The 19,610-nt window shown below is 27.9% G+C and overlaps 2 protein-coding genes across 3 annotated transcripts; one reads left to right on the forward strand and one right to left on the reverse strand.

Moving 5' to 3' along the window:
• Positions 1-5,687: 5,687 nt before the first annotated feature.
• LOC107171853 (coiled-coil domain-containing protein 124) lies at positions 5,688-10,703 on the reverse strand. Of its 2 annotated transcripts, none has more exons than XM_089223156.1 (5): positions 10,593-10,703; positions 9,359-9,531; positions 9,163-9,291; positions 8,955-9,097; positions 5,688-6,067 (listed from the first exon to the last, which is right to left on the reverse strand). In XM_089223156.1, the coding sequence occupies exons 2-5, from the start codon at positions 9,515-9,517 to the stop codon at positions 5,869-5,871; spliced, it is 630 nt and encodes a 209-aa protein (XP_089079282.1). In that variant the 5' UTR covers positions 9,518-9,531; positions 10,593-10,703; the 3' UTR covers positions 5,688-5,868. The 2 variants fall into 2 exon arrangements, with proteins under 2 accessions (XP_089079282.1, XP_089079281.1); XM_089223155.1 differs by lacking the exon at positions 10,593-10,703 and adding an exon at positions 9,627-10,018.
• Positions 10,702-14,418, forward strand: wal (electron transfer flavoprotein subunit alpha wal). The gene is made up of 6 exons (XM_015513754.2): positions 10,702-10,865; positions 10,924-11,070; positions 13,066-13,330; positions 13,467-13,685; positions 13,771-13,922; positions 13,989-14,418. The coding sequence occupies exons 1-6, from the start codon at positions 10,818-10,820 to the stop codon at positions 14,166-14,168; spliced, it is 1,011 nt and encodes a 336-aa protein (XP_015369240.1). The 5' UTR covers positions 10,702-10,817; the 3' UTR covers positions 14,169-14,418.
• Positions 14,419-19,610: the final 5,192 nt, after the last annotated feature.

Below are 19,610 nucleotides of genomic sequence, written 5' to 3' on the forward strand. Positions count from 1 at the left end.
AATATATGAACTGCCGAGACTACGGTCATACGCGCCATTACTGCAATAACATACCCCGTTGCGTTCGTTGTGGCGATCAACATTCCTCAGCCACCTGCACAAAAAGCAAGGATCTTCCAGCAAAATGTGCGCTCTGTTTTGGCGACCACCCATCAAACTATAGAGGTTGCCCATCACTCAAAATCATTCAAAATCACAGAAACCGTCACTCTTCTCAAGCAAATAAAAATCTTCTCAACAGAAACACCAGATACCAAGAAAATAATAATATTGTATAATCCCACCCTAATCATAACATTACCTCAGAAAACACCCTCTCCTAACCTGTCTTACGCTCAAGCAACTCAAAACAAAAACACAAATACACCAAAAAACAAACCCCATTTAGATACTGCAACTCAACTAACTGATCGACTTACGTCATTTATAAACGAACTACGACCACTAATTACTCCTCTTATATCACTTCTTACAAAAGTAATTGACAGAGTCCTAGATAAAAATTGATTTTAAACTCAACCAATCATTCCTCCTTATCAATATTCCTTTGGAATTCCAATGGATTAAAACAGCATAGTAACGAACTTTTATACCTTATCCACAATAAAAATATTGATATATAGGCATATAGCCCTCATTGCTGAGACGCATCTATCAAAATCTGCAATCATAAATTTCAATGGCTATACAACTATTAGAGCTGACCATCCCGACGGCACATCTCATGAGGGTTCTGGGTTCTAATAAAATCCTCACTTTTTTATAATCAACTGCAAAATATCAATAAATCGTACCTACAAGCAACGAATATCAAAAAAAGAATAAATCATTTAAACGCTACAATCTCATCAGCTTATTTTCCTCCGGGCCAAAAAATCTCTGAACACAAATTGCAATCTTTTTTTCAAAGCCTTGGTAGCTCCTTTATAATAGGAGGTGATTTCAATGCAAAACATACCCAATGGGGTAGTAGATACACTAGCACAAGAGGTAGATTATTCTATACTTCAATACAAAAAAATAAACTGTCCTTTATTTCCCCGGACGACCCGACTTATTGGCCAACTCATGAAAACAGATAACCCGATATCCTCGATTTTTTCATAACACAAATCCCAACTGGTTTAAAATACCAATTAAAAAACCTAAATGACCTATCTAGTGACCACTCTCCCTTACAATTAACCTTATGTGGCCGTGTCCCGTATCCTCTGACAGACAGCCCCTTGCATCAGGACCCCTTGATTGGAAACTATTTCAACAAAAATTAGACGAGTTACAGTCTCTCAATTTCCCACTAAAATATCCTCTATATATAGATAATGCAATCTCCACATTAACCAAGTCGATCCAAAATGCAGTATTAAACACCAGCTCCCACACCTCCAACAATATTCAACCAAAACATCATACTTCACTTCCACCATTCTTAGTAAATCTTATAAAAGCTAAACGTCAGGCTAGATCATTATGGCAAAGAAAAAAATATCCTAGTCACAAAACTATTTATAACCATCTCATAACCGATTTAAAAACTCAATTATCAAAATTCAGATTAGAACAATTTAGTAAATATTTAATTACTCTGACTCCCAAAAATGGCTCCCTCTGGAAAACAACCAAAAGACTAATTAATCACCGTGATAACATACCTCCACTCGAACCACCTGATAAATCATTAGCTATTTCTGACTTAGAGAAAGCAAATCTTTTCGGCAATCACTTGTCCTCCATATTCTCTCCTAGTCTCCTCACCCTGACCTAAATTCTACACCAGATCACATCAATAAAGTAAATTCATTCTTGTCCTCCCCTTTGCCCATTTGTCTCTTTCCGCAAAACCGATTTCCCCTGCTGAAGTTGTTTCAGTAATTCAAAAGCTTCGGCCTAAAAAATCACCTGGACATGATCATATTACAAATAAAATAGCCAAAAGCCTAACAAAAAAGTCAATCCTGTTTCTTACTCACATCTATAATGCTATGCTTCTTTTATCTTACTTTCCTCCTACATGGAAGTATTCAATTACCATTATGATCTCTAAACCCAATAAGCCAAAGCACCTCACCAGTTCGCATTGTCCCATAAGTTTACTACCCACATTTGCAAAGCTCTTTGAAAAACTAATTATACGATAATAGACCAACAAAATATACTACCAAAATCACAATTTGGTTTTCGTCGCAAACACAACACAATCCACCAAATCCACAGAATCACAGACGAAATCTCAGCCTCCTTCGAGACCAAACAATACTGCCCCGGGGTATTCCTCGATATATCTCATATATCACTCTTAGACTTAACACCGGTGCCCTTTGGTACTTAACAAATGCAATCCTCCACAACGACTTAAAAATACCAACAGTAAATGAGCTTGCAAAAAGTCACTACAATAGTTTCCACTCAAAATTAAAAAATCACTCGAACCCCGTCATTAAAAATATGTCCTCTCTTACATTACCAACTCGCAGTCGATTAAAAAGAAACTGGGCTAGAGATCTCCTTAATTAGGGGGAAAAAAACAACATTTTCTGAGGTTCTGTTAATGAACCGTCTCCTCTTCACGTTATTCATATTTTGTATACCCTCTTTGTTATCCCTATTTCGTATTGTTTTTTTATTGTAAAACAGATTGAATATTTAATAAAAGAATAAAAAAAAAAAATTAAAATAAATAAATCATAAAAAAGCAGATAATTGGTTAAATTGTAATTTAACGATATGATATCAATTTATACGAAAATGATTCTGAGCTGAGACTATTTGTCAGTCAAGGATATTTTAACTAAATAATTTGTAAATTCGTAATTTAATAAATTTTATCGAAATTTGAAGTTCAAACGCCCGTAAAAATTTAATTTGACTACTCGGTAGACAACTTTTATTTGATAAAAGTAGAAACTTATGAAGAATCTTGAATTGAATTTTTAAAACTAAGATTTAAATAGATAACTTTTTATGAATTTCCAATTCAAAACAATTGTACATTTTCGTGATTTTTTATGTATTTTCTCAAAGTTCGAAATTTATAAATGCTTATAAAAATAATTTGTGACTAAGTATTTTAAATTTTTTTCAATATCTTTTGTAACAATACATTAGAAAGTCTTGTATTAAATTTTTGAACTTTTTACCCAACAAATAAAAATGTAATCGACATTTATAGAAAAAAAACTAAAAAAATTTAAAACTGGAAATGCCCGTAAACAGCTAAGTTTAAGATAAGTCAAAATATTTTTGAAAATATCATAATGTATAGAAAATGCTAACACAAGAATTCAGTGAAAATGCCTTGTATAATATACGGAAATTTGTTTTAGAGTTACACCAAAATCCAAAATCAATTTTTCCAAATCCGATTTTGCGTAAAAATTCCTGTTTTCCTTAATATTTTTTTTTTCTCAGCGCTTTTGAAACCACTGAGAATTTTATATATTTACTTTGGGAATGCAAAAACTAGATTAACTTTCCCATTAGAAAAGCTACTGTAATTGAAAATCGAAGCATTATTCCGACTATTTATCTTGAACACACATAAATAAAAATTACACATTATTATAAGATATATTATGATATTAATATATTCATCGCTGCGTTAAGAATCTAAAATGAAATAATGTATGGTTTAGGCCTATTACTTTAACTTAAACCTGCCTGTAGGTCTAATATATCTCATCTGTATCAAATTTCTTCGCAATCGATTCAGCTGTTTAGAAATGAATAAAGGACAAACAGAAATCCATTTTAATATAAAATATATAAGATTATTTTACTATTAGAAATTACTAATTGGTTCATTCAGTGGCGTAATTAAAGTTTTTCCACCTATAAGCACTTTCAAATTCGTCGACTCTCCTCATTCATGATAGAAATAAGTTATTTCTATAATGATCCGTCCTTCCTAAAATTATTTATAAAACATATTTAAATAATAAATATAAAATTTATTATATTAATAAAGATTAAAGAGGCATTATTTATGAACATTAAATTACAAACATTACAAAATAACGATAAGCGGGTTCAGTGGCGAAACGACCGTGGTCTTTGAGAAGCAATTACTTCTCGATTTTTTTAAGGTTTGGGGCTGGGTGGATGCCGTGGGTCGTGGGTGAAAATATGAAAGTGAATAACCACAACTATTTACCTATTAGTATTAGTATTTATAACAATTTATAGATATATTCAGGTATAAGTACTATGTGTAATAGCACTAATGGATGGGTGGGTGGGTCGTGGGTGGATGTGTAAATTGTAAGTTTGCTTATGTGCTATTTTAGATTCGTTTCGCCACTGAGCGGTTTCTCTGTCATGATATAAGATATAATTATGAACTATGCTGTTTGTCTGTCTATCTTTATTATGAGAAATCGAACCCACATTGAATGCACGTAAGTTTTGTTATGCATATTGTACTCGTACTGTGTATAATATAGTTGTAGCGTTGTAGGTATATGTTTAATTTTGAACGAACAAAAAATAAGTTTGATTTCATCAAATGAAAAATACTTTTTATAATGTTGTAAAAAAAATCGTTAAAATTTGCCGACCTCCAATGTTGCCGTTCTAGGCCCGGGCCTATAGGGCCTAAATACGCCTCTGAATACATTTTACTTTCCAACATTTTTCTTGAGTGACCCACACTTACTCTCCCCCCACCTTCTCTAGGCACTAATTTAATTAATAACTATATTTATGATATTTATAACATTATTTTATTTTATTGTTAAAACGTATTTATTGTGTTTGTATTATTTTAAATTGACGAGCAAGCGAGCGTGTACTAGATTCTGGATCTCTATTTACTTCGTCCAAGATTTCCCTCTCTAAATCTGCATTACGTACACCTTCCTTCGAAGACCGTCTAAAAGTACCTCGCTTTCTCAGAGCTTGGGGGATTCTGCTAAATATATCTGGGGCAGGAACCCGCCGACCAGGAAAACGATTTTCGTACTTTCTTTGAGAGACTTGAGTATTACCATTAAAAAACTATAAATAAAATGCAGGTCTGCAAGTTCGGCATTTGAGTAAGAAGCATGACACATAAAACTAACACTACACAAGAACTGTTTTGAAATTTGAGACAAAAATAAGAACATGTTAATTACATTGTAATGACTTAATCGAAGATAATATTACACATACCTATTAATAAGTATGATGGTATCCACAAGAAGCTCAAGCAATGATACTGAGTTGGATAATGCCAAATTACTGAATTAAGAATGTTTAGGACTTTAGGTACATATTAGATGTTATATAATCGTATACATTATTGGTATGTATATGCATAGGTATGATAAAGCTACTAGGATTTCTAACAAAAACAAAATGTTTGTTTGTAAGCGCATAAGATGCGACTTTGATAAGCATAAACGTATTTTTAATATCAGCCAGCTTTAAAATTTTAGAAAATTTAGTGTCACACAATATAAGCACTTAACATATGCGATCATTTTGTGCAACACAACTCCATCGTTCTTTTAAATAAAGAATATTTATATTTATACTAAATTCTATTCGGTTAAGAAGTAGTTTACTTGATCTGTTGAGTGCTTTATTGCTAATAAACATACCATGGTGTCTATGACATTAATATAATAGGTACCTATATAATAAATTCATAGATCAACAATTAATACCATAGAACTATAGAACAAATGATATTAAAAAAAAAAAAAGTATTTATCCATTAAAAGTTTAAACTATATTTGACTTAACTCTAAACTGAAAACAATACATTTTTGTTACATAATGAATTGTTTAATTGATATATTCTTAGTGGGTAAATGATTGACATTTATTTCAAGAAATTATAAACACCTACTTATAGTAAAGTTTTTGTATCATAATGAGCAATTCAATTTAATTTTTATTTAAATATCTCTGATTAATAGGGTTATTTGGTGATTTCATCCATTCTTTGTTCATTAGTTGTTTTACTTGAGACAGACGCATAGTCGGATTTTCAAGACGTAATCTTGGTAAATTTTCTGCTTCAAAAGCAGTATATGCCGCTTTCAGCCTTTTTTCTGGATGTTTATCCAACAATTTTTGAGTAGGGCTGTAACAATATTGCAATATGTAAATATTTAAAATAACTATTATACTAGAGTTTAAATCAGGTACAATGAATCTTAAAAGACTAATAAGCATATTTTCGACAAACTGAATTGAGCCCAGTTAAGTTTAATATTTCAGTCATACATAAAAATCTGGGAAGTCGAGTAACTACAAAACTGCTAACTGTATAGTGATTTTTAATTGTACCTTGCACTGAGTAGGTTACAGTAATAAATATTATACTCAATACAAAATCATTTCATACAAAAATAGCTCAAAAACAAAAAAAAGGATTCTAAATACCCAGATACACTATCAGAGACTCTATTTTTGATGATAATTTATAATTGATATTTAATTAAATATGAAATTAAATTAGAAATTAATAATTCACATTTCTATAATTGGTATTGTAGGCTGAACTAATTGCAGACAAAAACATTGTGCAGGTATATTATATCATGTATTATTATAACTAACATATAAGTTATAAACCAATATCTAAGTTTTATTTATAATGATATCAATGAACAATCGAAGTACAAATAACTTAAAATTTTACTAGATACTTCAAAAATGTTATCGAGTACAGTAAATGATCATTTGAATAATGGTGGAAAAATTAAAAATTTTACAGGTAATATTTTATGAATATTAACAAAATAACAAAATTTGTTATTATACGTTTGATTTTCTAATTTTATAAAAATTAAAATCCCGATCTCTCATAAAAAAATAATGTTGATGAAGGCAGCTACGCTACTCTTTTTTTTTTAAACAACTTATGAAGAAACTTGTCTAGAATTTTTAAGGCTTAGGTATGAAAATTCAACAGTTTAAAGGACACAACACAAAAATTAAGTTTTTTTTATTTGAAAGAATGTTCAATTATAAGGATAAAGTTATAAGTTTTACGTTTCTACTCACATTATTCAATAAGTTATGAGCAATTGAAAAAAGACGCATGACGTAATTGGGCCTTACTCTTCGTAATCGCTTATCTTATATGTGTAAAAGTTCCTTGCTTTTCACAACGATTTACCCACCTAAACATTTTATTTTTGAAATTTAATTTACGTATAAATGTGTGGTTTTGTGTGTTTAAGAGGACGCAAGAATCAGAATTTTTATATGAAGTTTAGTTTTTTAAATATTTAAAATCTTAAAAGAGAAATTTTGGAATTTTTATTTCGTGTTTAAATCGCCATGGAGCGCCGTTTAACAAAAATATCACTTTTAAGATTTTAAATATTTAAAAATTAAACGTCATATAGAAATTCTGATTCTTGCGTCGTCTTAAACACACAAAACCACACATTTATACGTGAATTAACTTTCAAAAATAAAATGTTTAGGTGGGTAAATCATTGTGAGAAGTGAGGAACTTTTACACGTATAAGATAGGCGATTACGAAGAGTAGGGTCCAATGACGTCACGTGGCTATTTTACATTTTATAATATCTCTTAAAGTAATAATTTTTTTTGCATCAGATTTTCACTAAATCATTTCATATAGCCATATCTACAATAATTTAACATTAAAAAATAATTTAAATATTTTTTTTTTTTTTTTTTTGTGTTGAGTGCTCCTTTAAGAATTTACAACTACAAATAATTTGATAATTTGAGTTATATTTTTATTATTTTCAATTTGGTAAAAACAACTTATCATGCACCTAAATGCATTATCAAGCTTTATGACAAAGAAAAAAAATTGTTGTGATACTTAAATCAAATTATAGATTTAAGGCTTCTAATGTATGGTTACGGATCAATCAATTTTTAAAGGCTTGGAGAGGGGCAATAATATTCGACAAACAAGTAGAAGTTTTAGACCACCAATCTAAGTGCTTAGAAAAGAAAACTATTTTAGCTTATAGTGCTTATATAATGTTGAAAGAAAACTAGAATTAATAAAATGTAAATGGGCAACTTAAAGCAAAAATAAATTAGATTAGGTTTATAACGTGGGTATTAATAAGGGTTGTAAAAAATATACTTTGAACATTAAAAAAAAAACATAAATACAATCAGGACCAAGAGATTAATATAAATTATTATAGAAGGTAATTCGACAAGCATGCTCACACCACTTTTTTCTTTAATATTGTTTTTCAAAATCTGATTTTTCAAATTTTTAAATAATATACAGGATAATATATTTAGACCATATTTTCAAATTCTTGAAATTTTTTGTACTACTTATGGAGTATCCTGTACAAATATTAACTTCTGGTTTTTCAAATGAAAACCTCACTTCTTACTTAAAACTATTTAGCGGGTAACGGATAAGTTTTTAAATATTAATGAACCAATTTAAAATTAGTTTATCAGATGTTAAAATGTTTATTTTGGAGATAATAATCCTTAAAAGTGGTTGTAAAAAATATACCTATTACAACAGATGTAATATTGAATCTAGTATTTATTATTATTGGACTATTTTTACAAATCATTAATGTTGATAAATTTATAATAATCACAATAATTAATTTCAATAATTTTTTCCAAACCTATTATAGTGAACCTATTACCCTTAGAACACAAAGTTAAATAACTCAAAAAATACTTGTTTGAATTTTCAATCTAATATGTCAACAATAATGGAAAAATTATTTGGTAAAAAATTGCATTTGAAAAAGGGGGTTATGATTAGAATAAAACAGAAGTTTGAGTCGCCTCAAAACACTCCTTAAGTATGCACCACAAAGAAATTCAGAAATTTAAAACAAATGGCTTTTAAATACATTTAGAAATTCTAAAAATCAGAATTTGAAAAATTGTATTATTAAAGATCAAATAAGGTTGAGCATACTTAATGAATCATCCAATATATTTATTTATAACAATAATTATTTAGTTCTCTAAAAATAAACTATGTATTTACTTTAGCATATCAAGAGCCTCATCAACTGTTCGTGCTTCTTCATCATGCATAGTCAAACGATTTAAATTTTCTTCAATAGAACATTCTTCATTTTCATTCAATGTTGATTTTGACTTAAGATTTGATGAAGTATCAAGTTCTTTCTAAAATGTTTGAATTATTAAGCAAATGTACACACAATATATTGTTACTTTTAAATATATACTACCATAAGCTGATGCCTAGTGATTTTTTGGTTAATTTGCGTTGTCTTAATTTCACTAAGTTCAGTTTCCAGTAATATTTGTGCTTCTCGTTTCTTTTCTAAGTGTTCAATTTTTTTCTTCTCTTTCTCCTCCTAATATTTTATATATAAATGATATATAAGATTAGTAAAAATGTGCTAAAAATATAAGACAACTTGCCTTTCTTTTTTGTTTTTTAGCAATGTTCTTGTCATCATCTTTCCAAAATTCATCTTCAATCGCCTTTTTTTTTAGAGCATCTGCTTCTTGTTTAATAGCATCTCGTCGAGCTTTGGCTTCTGAAGCTTTAGAATTCATGCCAACAAACTTCTTGGGCATTTTAAATATAGTTACTATTAATCAGAAAAATATTATCTATTATTGTACCTAATATTTATTTTTTCATTACATAATGTATAAGAATATTTTTACTATTGAAATAACTTACATTTTTACGATTCAAAAACAAATTATGAGTCCTTTAAACTCAGTTTATTTACCAATTAATAATTAATTAGCAATAAATTTGAATAACAATATGACAATCATATAAACTACAGTAAGTTTGTATCCTTTTAATGGTATTAGAGAACCTTATAAAATGTATAATATAATATAATATTATTATGAATATTGCACAGTATTGTATCTAAGTCATCCGACAAATATCTCATTGCATCAACTTAATATAAAACTTGTCAAACTTGATTATAACAAATTATTAACTTTAGTAGTAGAGTATTACATATTTGGTAAAGCTGTGATTTGTGATATTACTTCAGTACTCAACATTGATAATAATGTTATCTATGGTACACAATAACAAGTGTTAACAACAATATCTGATTGTCTGAACTTCTAATTATTATTTGGTACAGTCATAGATAATAAAGATATGGATAGGCTACGCCTATATTAAATATATTTGAGGCCGCGTTCCCGGAGGAGAGGCAATTGAGGCTCTTTTATCAATGCTTTTATATTGATAGTCGATACTCGATATAGGTATACTTATTTGGCCTCAATTGTACCCCTTAATTCCCACTTATAAGACCGTTATGTCCTATCCATATCTTTATTATCTATGGGTACAGTAATAATACATTAATACTAGTATTGTTATTGACCATAATCCATAATAAGCTTGGTAATAAATACCATTGATTAAGTATATTTAATTAGTATACTTAATCAATGTAAATACTAATTATTATTTTAATAATTTAATATTTAATTTATATTTATTATAGGGTTCCGGAGTGGATAAAAATTCAAATCCCCCTAAGGTAATTCCACGGTCTAGTAGTTCCGGCAGTTCCGCGACTATTTTGAAAGCCCCTGACATGATAACGCAATTTACCTTTAGAGCAGATAAATGATATTTGATTATACAATAATATATTATGATACGTACGTGATGCTGACCAATGAAGAATTAAAGACTATAATAACTTACTAATGAGTAATGAGTGGACACTATAAAATAATAGCAGTTCGCCACTCGTCCACTTTGTTAACAACTCCGTAACGTTTTCTATTTTGATAACTGATAGGTACTTAATACTTAATAGGTCATATTCCATTTCCTGGTCTTGCCATTTTCGTTACCTAAAACGTCGAAAACTCAATTTATTTTAAAATGATTTTGAATAGCATCTTCAGATATTCAAAGAATGTCGGCTCTAAGGTAATCAATTAAAAATCATTGTCTACTTAAACTAATATTATTTGCTTACGATTTTAAGGTCAGCGGACATAGGTTGCAAAGTACATTAATAGTTGCCGAACATGACAATGAGAAACTTGCAGCCGTAACACGCAATGCCTTAACAGCTGCAAAGAAACTTGGCGGTGAAGTATCTGTGCTTGTAGCTGGAACCAAAATCGGATCGGTATGCTTGAATATTAATTTTTTACCATTTAAATAATTTTATATTTTATATTTTTTTGGTTAAAACAAAAATGAATAAATATACTTGCGTTGGATCCTAGCAGTGGCGGATTTAAGGGTTTAAATAAAGTCGGCAAATCCATAAGAGGGGCCTCGTAAAAAATTTCAGTAACATACTTACCCCTATTTTACAAAACCATAGCCGTAAACTCAAAATGAGTAATGACTGTTGATACTAGACGGTTATTTTAGTTTCCACGATAACAAAGTAGGTACCTAATAATTGGTATGGTGACTATGGTGTATACTAATATTTGTATTGTATGTGAAAACCGACGCATCGAAATTGATTACGCTGTAACATCGATTATAATTATTATAAATAATATTATTTGTGATCAATGTCCACTACGTAGAATTTAGAATGTTGAATAACTTAAATTTACGTACATGTTGAACTATTGAAGTATTTCTAAATATTTAAATTATTTTATGAATAAAACAATAGTAAATTATATTCCAGTTTGCAATATATATATTTTTTTTTTTTTGTCAAAATTAAAAAAAAATCAATTACATAATTTAGGTGGGCCTCAGTACACAATTAAGAAGGGGGCCTCGTCGGCATTTGCCGACTAAACAACCGTTTAATCCGCCACTGGATCCTAGTAATTATATATATATTTTTATATTAAAATTAATAATATACCTAGCAGTAATTAGGTGTTGTAATTACTTATGCCAAGGTTAAATCTGTAATTTTGTAATTTTGTTAAGTACTTCATGAATAAATATTTGTTTATAAGTTTGAATATTAATTAACTGTGAATTCTTAATAATATTCCAAAAATATATGATTATTTACTCAAAAAAATAATGTTTGGGTCAGAGACTATTTCAGTAACACTAGGTTTAATAAAGACAAATTTATAAATCTGATAATAAGAAGAAGAATGTAATAGCTTATAATAGAATATACTTCTACCTATATGTTCAATATATTGGCTTAAAAATTCTCAATCTACAATTTACCTATAACTTTACATTTGCTATAAATAAGTCTCTCAATCATTAATAATACCAAAGAATCCATTTTATTTTTATTATATATTTCCTATAATTTTATTATAAGGTCTTATACGATTTTATTAAAATCAAGGTTTTTTTATGTCAAATATTCAAATTGAATACCTATTTAATAAGTACTAAGTAGATTTATGATAATAATATGTAATGGTTTAGCAATATTCTCAATTTATACTATAAGTATTAAAGTATGTGGTATATTTATAATTGTGGCATAAAAATATTTAATACATTGGATTATGTTGTATATAATATTTTATAACGTATTTACATTATTATAGAACAATGATAAACCAATGCTTATGAGGGTCAAGATTAATACAATAGGAACAAGTACATGTTTTTAATGTGCATTACTTATTTAGTATCAACTTATTAATTATCAAATTGAAAATTGTGGATATCTACCACTTTAAATTTTAATAACATTCAATTTAAAAATATGTTTTTGATTTTAAGCTTAACACACTAAACCTTCAACCAATATATTTGTTGAGCTTAAGGATGATTCAATATAACTACTAAAAAAAATAAGTTTAACTCGGAAATTAAAGAAACAATCAGTTGATTTTTTTTTAAATTTTTTATGTTACAGTAATTGTAATTAATAACTAAGTACTACTAAAATAATAAAACATATTAAATGCATATATTTTTTATTTTTATGCTTATTCTAGGGTTTTTAAGCACATATTTTAGCACTTAATATCGTATTTTTAAGTGTTATAAGTCCCGAACCTGATAATAACTAACTTAAAATTTAATAACAAAAGAAATTATAGTATGGTATGATATATTAAATATTATTATTTATATACCTACTTCTTCTCAATAAATATTAATTGACCAACCAATGACATTCATTGTATCTGATTCTAAGTTATATATTATTTATTTTTTACTCCAACAGGTTGTAGAAGAAGTTACCAAAGTATCTGGTGTGACCAAAGTACTTAAAGCAGAGGGTGATGAATTCAAAGGATTTCTGCCTGAAGTTCTTGCTCCATTGATATTGGCTACACAAAAAAGAATTAATGCTACCCATGTATTAGCTGGCTCTAGTGCCCAAAGCAAATCACTTTTACCCAGAGTGGCTGCATTATTAGATGTATCTCCAGTTACTGATGTTATTGACATCAAATCTCCTGATACATTTGTACGAACTATTTATGCAGGTGAACATTTTATTTAATATCATCTTATGTTTGTTTTAGTACTTTTTTAATACTATATAAACATTTTATTAGTAACATATTTTTCAATTAATTATTCAATTTCACTAGTTATTTAATAAACTTAATGGTTTTTAAGGAAATGCTATATTGACCTTGAAGTCACTAGATGCTGTTAAAGTACTCACTGTACGGAGTACTAGTTTTGAAGCTGCTGCAGATGGAGGTTCTGGTTCTATTGAAGATGCAGTACCTGCAGGTAGCTATGAAAAAGGATCAGGTTCAGAATGGATTAGTCAAGAATTGACTAAAAATGATCGACCCGATTTGGCTTCTGCAAAAATAGTTGTGTCTGGAGGTATAATAAATAATAAATATATATTATTACCTATTGGCTATTTTAGTATGTGAATTAATTTATTTTTTTACGTTTGTTTATTAAGGACGAGGTGTCAAGTCTGCTGACAATTTCAAAATGATTTATGATCTTGCTGATAAAATGGGGGCTGGTGTTGGAGCTTCACGAGCAGCTGTAGATGCTGGTTTTGTTCCAAATGACATGCAAATTGGACAAACAGGAAAAATTATAGCTCCGGTTAGTAACAATGCTCTTAAAGAGTTAAAAGTAAAAACTAAGTTTAAACAATAAATTTAATTATAGGAATTATATTTGGGTATTGGTATTTCTGGCGCCATTCAACATTTAGCTGGCATGAAAGACTCTAAAACAATTGCTGCCATAAACAAAGATCCCGATGCACCTATTTTTCAAGTAGCAGATTTTGGACTAGTTGCTGATTTGTTCAAGGCTGTTCCTGAAATGATTGAAAAAATAAAATAATAGAAATTTTATTTAATATTTTTATTTGTCATTGTTATATTATGTAATTTTTACAATATCAGTGTTTGATTCATAATTAAGTATTTTTTTATGATTACATGAGAACATAATATTGGTGGTTGTTCTACGCTTTTGTTGGTAAAAAAAAACATTATCATTGATTATATATTTTTTAGTATATTTATAAAAATTAATATTAATTAAAGGATGTTACTTGCTAAGTAGTTAATAATTACCACCCAGTCAGTAAGCTTTGTTTGTTTGTCTTATTATTTACACAACTTAAAACAATAATTAAAGAATTGAGGACAAATTTCAGAACAAATAATGTGCTACAATTCTTTTAAATTAATACAAATCACATTTGTGCACTTATCTAAGTTAAAAAATTTAAATCTTGAATAAGTGACAATATTTTTTTACTAAATAATTACATTGTTATTGTTGAGAAGTTGTAGATTAATATTAGTAAAGTGAGGTACATAATAAATGTTAGTACTTTTTTAATATTTTCTTGTATTAGAATACAATAATTGTAAATTGCATTTTCAAACTTTCCATATTAACTTTAATAATTACATTTTTCAAATGTCTCAAACGGAAGTTGCTAATATTCAATCTTTATCAACACAAATAATGGTTTAAGGTTTATATTTCTCAGGTTTATTTATTTTGTCAAATTTTGATAATTTTTTTTAACTGATGAATGAATAGAACTTTTTCGCAGTTTGAATCAGAACCCAAATTTTCATTTTACTTTCAATATTACTAGGGAAGTTCGTTGAAAAATAACAAATTTTGTGCATTAATTAAATGCATAATTTAGTTTCTGTAATTATAATTTTTAAAATCATGATTATCAATCACTATGTGCGTTTACAATGCAACGGCCAGCATCTATATTTATGGAATCTCAGTAAAAATAAGTCGCAATCATAAAAAGTCTGTTTTATAATATATAATATTAGAATTAATAAATTTGAAAATAAAAATTCAATGATTATAATTACTGTCACATACCTAGTAGTAATCAAAAATAAAAACGAATTCATCATTTATACAAAAACAATACATATTACAACCATTATATTTACCTACTATTTGGTAAAATATTATAAATTATAATACTTATACATACGTATAGGTAGCGGAAAAAGGTTTGAACGTTTGAAGTCCCTACGGTCAATATTTATTGTAATAAAACATAATGTGTACACTTTTTTTACTTACTCTGTCTTAGTACACTTGCACCCATAACTGCAGTTGGCAGATTCAACGGTAGGACCTCTAAAAGAGGCTATAAGTATGTCAAGTAGAATTTGTAATGACTATAGTTTTAAATTTTGGAGAATGCGACAAAATAGTTCCATATGGTATAACTATGTGATTGATGAACTCGGTAAATTTCTAAAATCTCTAAGACCTTATAAATATTTATAATTACCTACTTTATTATAATAATATAGGTACCTATAATATAAGGCTATAAAAGTATAAATTTAAGGCAACAGCCAATTTAATATATTATTTTGTTCGGGTAAATGAATAATTTCAAAAAAACCAGTATACCTACATCCAGATATCCAGTCCAGAGCTGCGAAAGTGATGCGTTATTACGTTTGAAACCACATAAACAGAAGTTTCACTAGAACAATCAATATTTGTGTAAGTTTATTTATATTATTATTTTTTTTAGGGGCAATCTGCGGCTCCATAGGCAATTGGGTGAGGAGTGGTACGGTAAGGGCTAGTTTGATAAATTGTCTAAGTTAGAAGGGTTGTACTACATGTTTGTGTAAGTGTGGCAAGGATATTAATATGTTAATAAAAATCCTGGGTGGTCACCCATCCGGGAGCTAGTGACGCCATGCGATGCTTGACGACGTTAAAGACTACGGCCAACCAACGCTCCACACCAGTCTCAAATTACACGTCTTTTTGTGTACCCATCTCTTATATTATAAAATATAAATGTTGTTTTTGGTATTCTTACATTAGTATACGATTATTGTGTGCATATATTATATACCAGGCCTGCAGAGGCAATTTTTTTTCAACCGCATAACTATGTCGTCGATAAACATAATGTTAGATTTCTCAAATCTCTAAGACCTTATGGCTTATAAGTATTTTATAGTTACTTATATTATAATAATATACCTATAAAATTAAAAATCTATGGTGACAACTAATTTAATATATTCTATTCGGTAAATGAATAATTTCATAAAAATCAGTATACCTACATCCAGTTCAAAGCGTCGAAGAAGCAGATGCGTTTACCGTTCGTTGGTGTGGCAATAGAAGTTTCGCTAGAAGAATCAATATTTTTGTAAATATTTTATATTCTTTTATTATGAATGGTCTGAAATTTTTCGAAACAGACATAAACATCGTAAATAGTAAATACCAAAATCGCGCGATGAATAAAATACATGAAGCAACTATACACTATACAGCAACTTGCTGGTATATGGACGTTTCTCCCCCGTGCCACCCCCCCCCCCCCCGGGAATCAAATTGATGTTTATATTTTTTTACATAATAATAATTTTGAAAATGTTTAAAAATTATTTAGTGGAAAAATGTATTAAATGTATTAGAGGCTCATCGCTCATTAATATAATTTTATTTATTATACAATCGATTATTATTAATTAGTAAGTCAAAGATATGATAGTGATGATACTGTAGATACAGTATATCTATAACTATTGGTAGGCTACTAAACAGATCCAAAAATATATATCTGCTCAGTGCACAATAACATGACATATTATATATTCAGCTATATATTAGTTTGGTGGTTTGGTCTATTTATCAGAATCAACTAATTCGTATTATGATATAATTAAAATAACAAGGTTATATATACGTTTATCAAGGAATGTTTACCCTTTTTTATACACACCACCATGTACACATAATAATATACCTAATATACTTTATATAGTAGTACTTTAATTGTTTAAAAAATAAAATAAAATGGAAAATATATTAACTAATAAAATATTGTAAGATACTTTGACAAAGTATTTAATATAAATTGTTCATTTTAAATATAATATGTAATAAACAATAAATTAAAGTTGGAATTGATAAATTCGTCACAATAAATTATAATAATTTATTTATAATTATAACTTTACTCTCTCAAAATCTTGGAAATTGATAAATTCGTCACCTAACTTCATATTGAGTAAACAAATTTCAAAATTTTAAAAAAAATTTGGTAGTTCATCACTAGTTGAAATAAAATAAAACTAGTTAGCCTATAAATAGCACATAAACATGAAATAATGTTATGGTATCTAAGGCGCATGCGCATTAACAATTCTACCAATTCGGGTATCGAATATATACACGGATATGATAAAATGCAACGGCCTTTTCTTCTATGATATTACCACAGATTATATGAAAACAGATTGTGCACTTCCTATGCTGCAATGTAAAAAATGAATAAGGTGCTCTGATTGGTCTCCGCTCAAATCAGTGTAGCCACAAAAGTAGTAAAATATAATGGTAAATTATTGTCTACAAAAAACATATTCTTTTAAATTTTTCACAATATCAAACAATTTATTAACAATTAAAAATGATACAAATTACAATATTGAATATAACTAAATTTTACACTTTACACATAACTTACAGATTTTATTATAAACAATTAAAAGTTACATACATATAATAAATTATAAACATGGAAATATACAAATATAATATATATATAATAATATAATAATATATAAATGGCTTTCTTAATAACTAAAATAATAAGGTAAGTACTAATAATTTATTCATAAATGATTTAATATACATAACTTTCTATTTTTTTTATTTTTTCTGATATTAAATTCCTATTTAAAAATTTAATAGCAGCATGAATCCTAAATCTTATAAAATAATTAATTAAATATTCTTTATTAAATAGGGGACATGGATGATTAAATACAATATTAGTCATACTTAGCTTTAACCTTATACCTACTTCCTTGTCAATAGATACATGTGGAAATCTATGAATAAAAATATCTTCGTAAAATGCATATTGTGGCATCATTAAATTTCCAAACATTGATTTTTCTGTATTTTCATAAGCTTTGAAATAACAAAGTAAGAAAGAGTCGTCCAATTTTTTTTGTGATTTTGCATATTCAATATAAACATTGCAAGTATGATTTTCAATGCATTTCTTTATTAGGGTGACCAGATGTCTCTTATAAAAAAAGAGGACATTTTTATTTTTTACTAATATTATGGATAGGTACTTTAAAATTATTCATAATATACAAAACATACTTGTGATATTTATTTAACACAATTTTATCATACTCAGTTGGCTGATTGAAGCACAATATAAACAGCATAATAAAAATCTAACATATCTATTAGAAACAATAAAATTAAAATAATCGACCAAAACTAAATGCAAATTCAAAACATTTATTTTTAACCTTTTCAAACAACCTTAGAGATTGCAGGCGTACAATCCATTGATCGGAAACTAATTAATCGGAATAAATATTTATTAATTATCTTTTGGTCTTATCATTGTCTAGGAAAGGCAATTGGTTTAAATGTTTTTATATTTTATGGCATAATATTATATTATTATTCCATTGTTAGTTCTAAAAATAACTATACTGTGATAGTAATAATAATAGAAAAGTTCTTGTAAATCTTATCACAATATCTTATCACATCAACACAATTTATAACCACAGATTACATGTAATCTGTGATATAACTATCTACAGGACAACTTACAACTGTCTACAGCCATAACAAGCCATAATCAGAATTTTGTCTATAATCGTGTGCAATCATAGATATTAAAGAATGGATAGGCCATTGCTATATTAATCGAATAGAGGGAAGTGTGCCGGAATGGGGAAGAGAGAAAGACAGATTTTTATCATTACCTCTCTTTCTGGCAGAGGTCTTATCATAAATTATATTTTGTGATTATTATCATTGCTGGACGCATAGATAATACTGATAATAGATATTTGAATTTATAAATTATAATAAAATAATAATTATTATAAATGTAATATGTATATTTTATTATAATATAAATTTAATTGTATTAATTGAACCTGTTGGATGTTACCTAGTTATTGCATAATTTGACTAATTTACTCCATTTAAGTCCAAAATCCAAACTGAATATTTATATTAGAACTTACTATGGTTCATATTTGCAAAGTGTGTAATGTTTCATCTAAAGACAACAATTTATAATATTGAGTATTAAATATTGACAACTAATTGAATAAAATGAAATAAATAAAATAAATAATTATTATGTGTGATTAAACCAAATTCTGTTATCTATTTGTGTTAAGACCTCTATAACCTCAAAATAATTTCATATTCATTCCCGTATGATAAGCTCAAATGGCCTATCCATTCTTTAATATCTATGTGTGCAAT

Source organism: Diuraphis noxia, unplaced genomic scaffold (assembly GCF_037042655.1).
Source record: "Diuraphis noxia isolate RWA-SAM2 unplaced genomic scaffold, SU_Dnox_SAM2 contig0003, whole genome shotgun sequence".
Lineage (NCBI taxonomy): Eukaryota > Metazoa > Arthropoda > Insecta > Hemiptera > Aphididae > Diuraphis > Diuraphis noxia.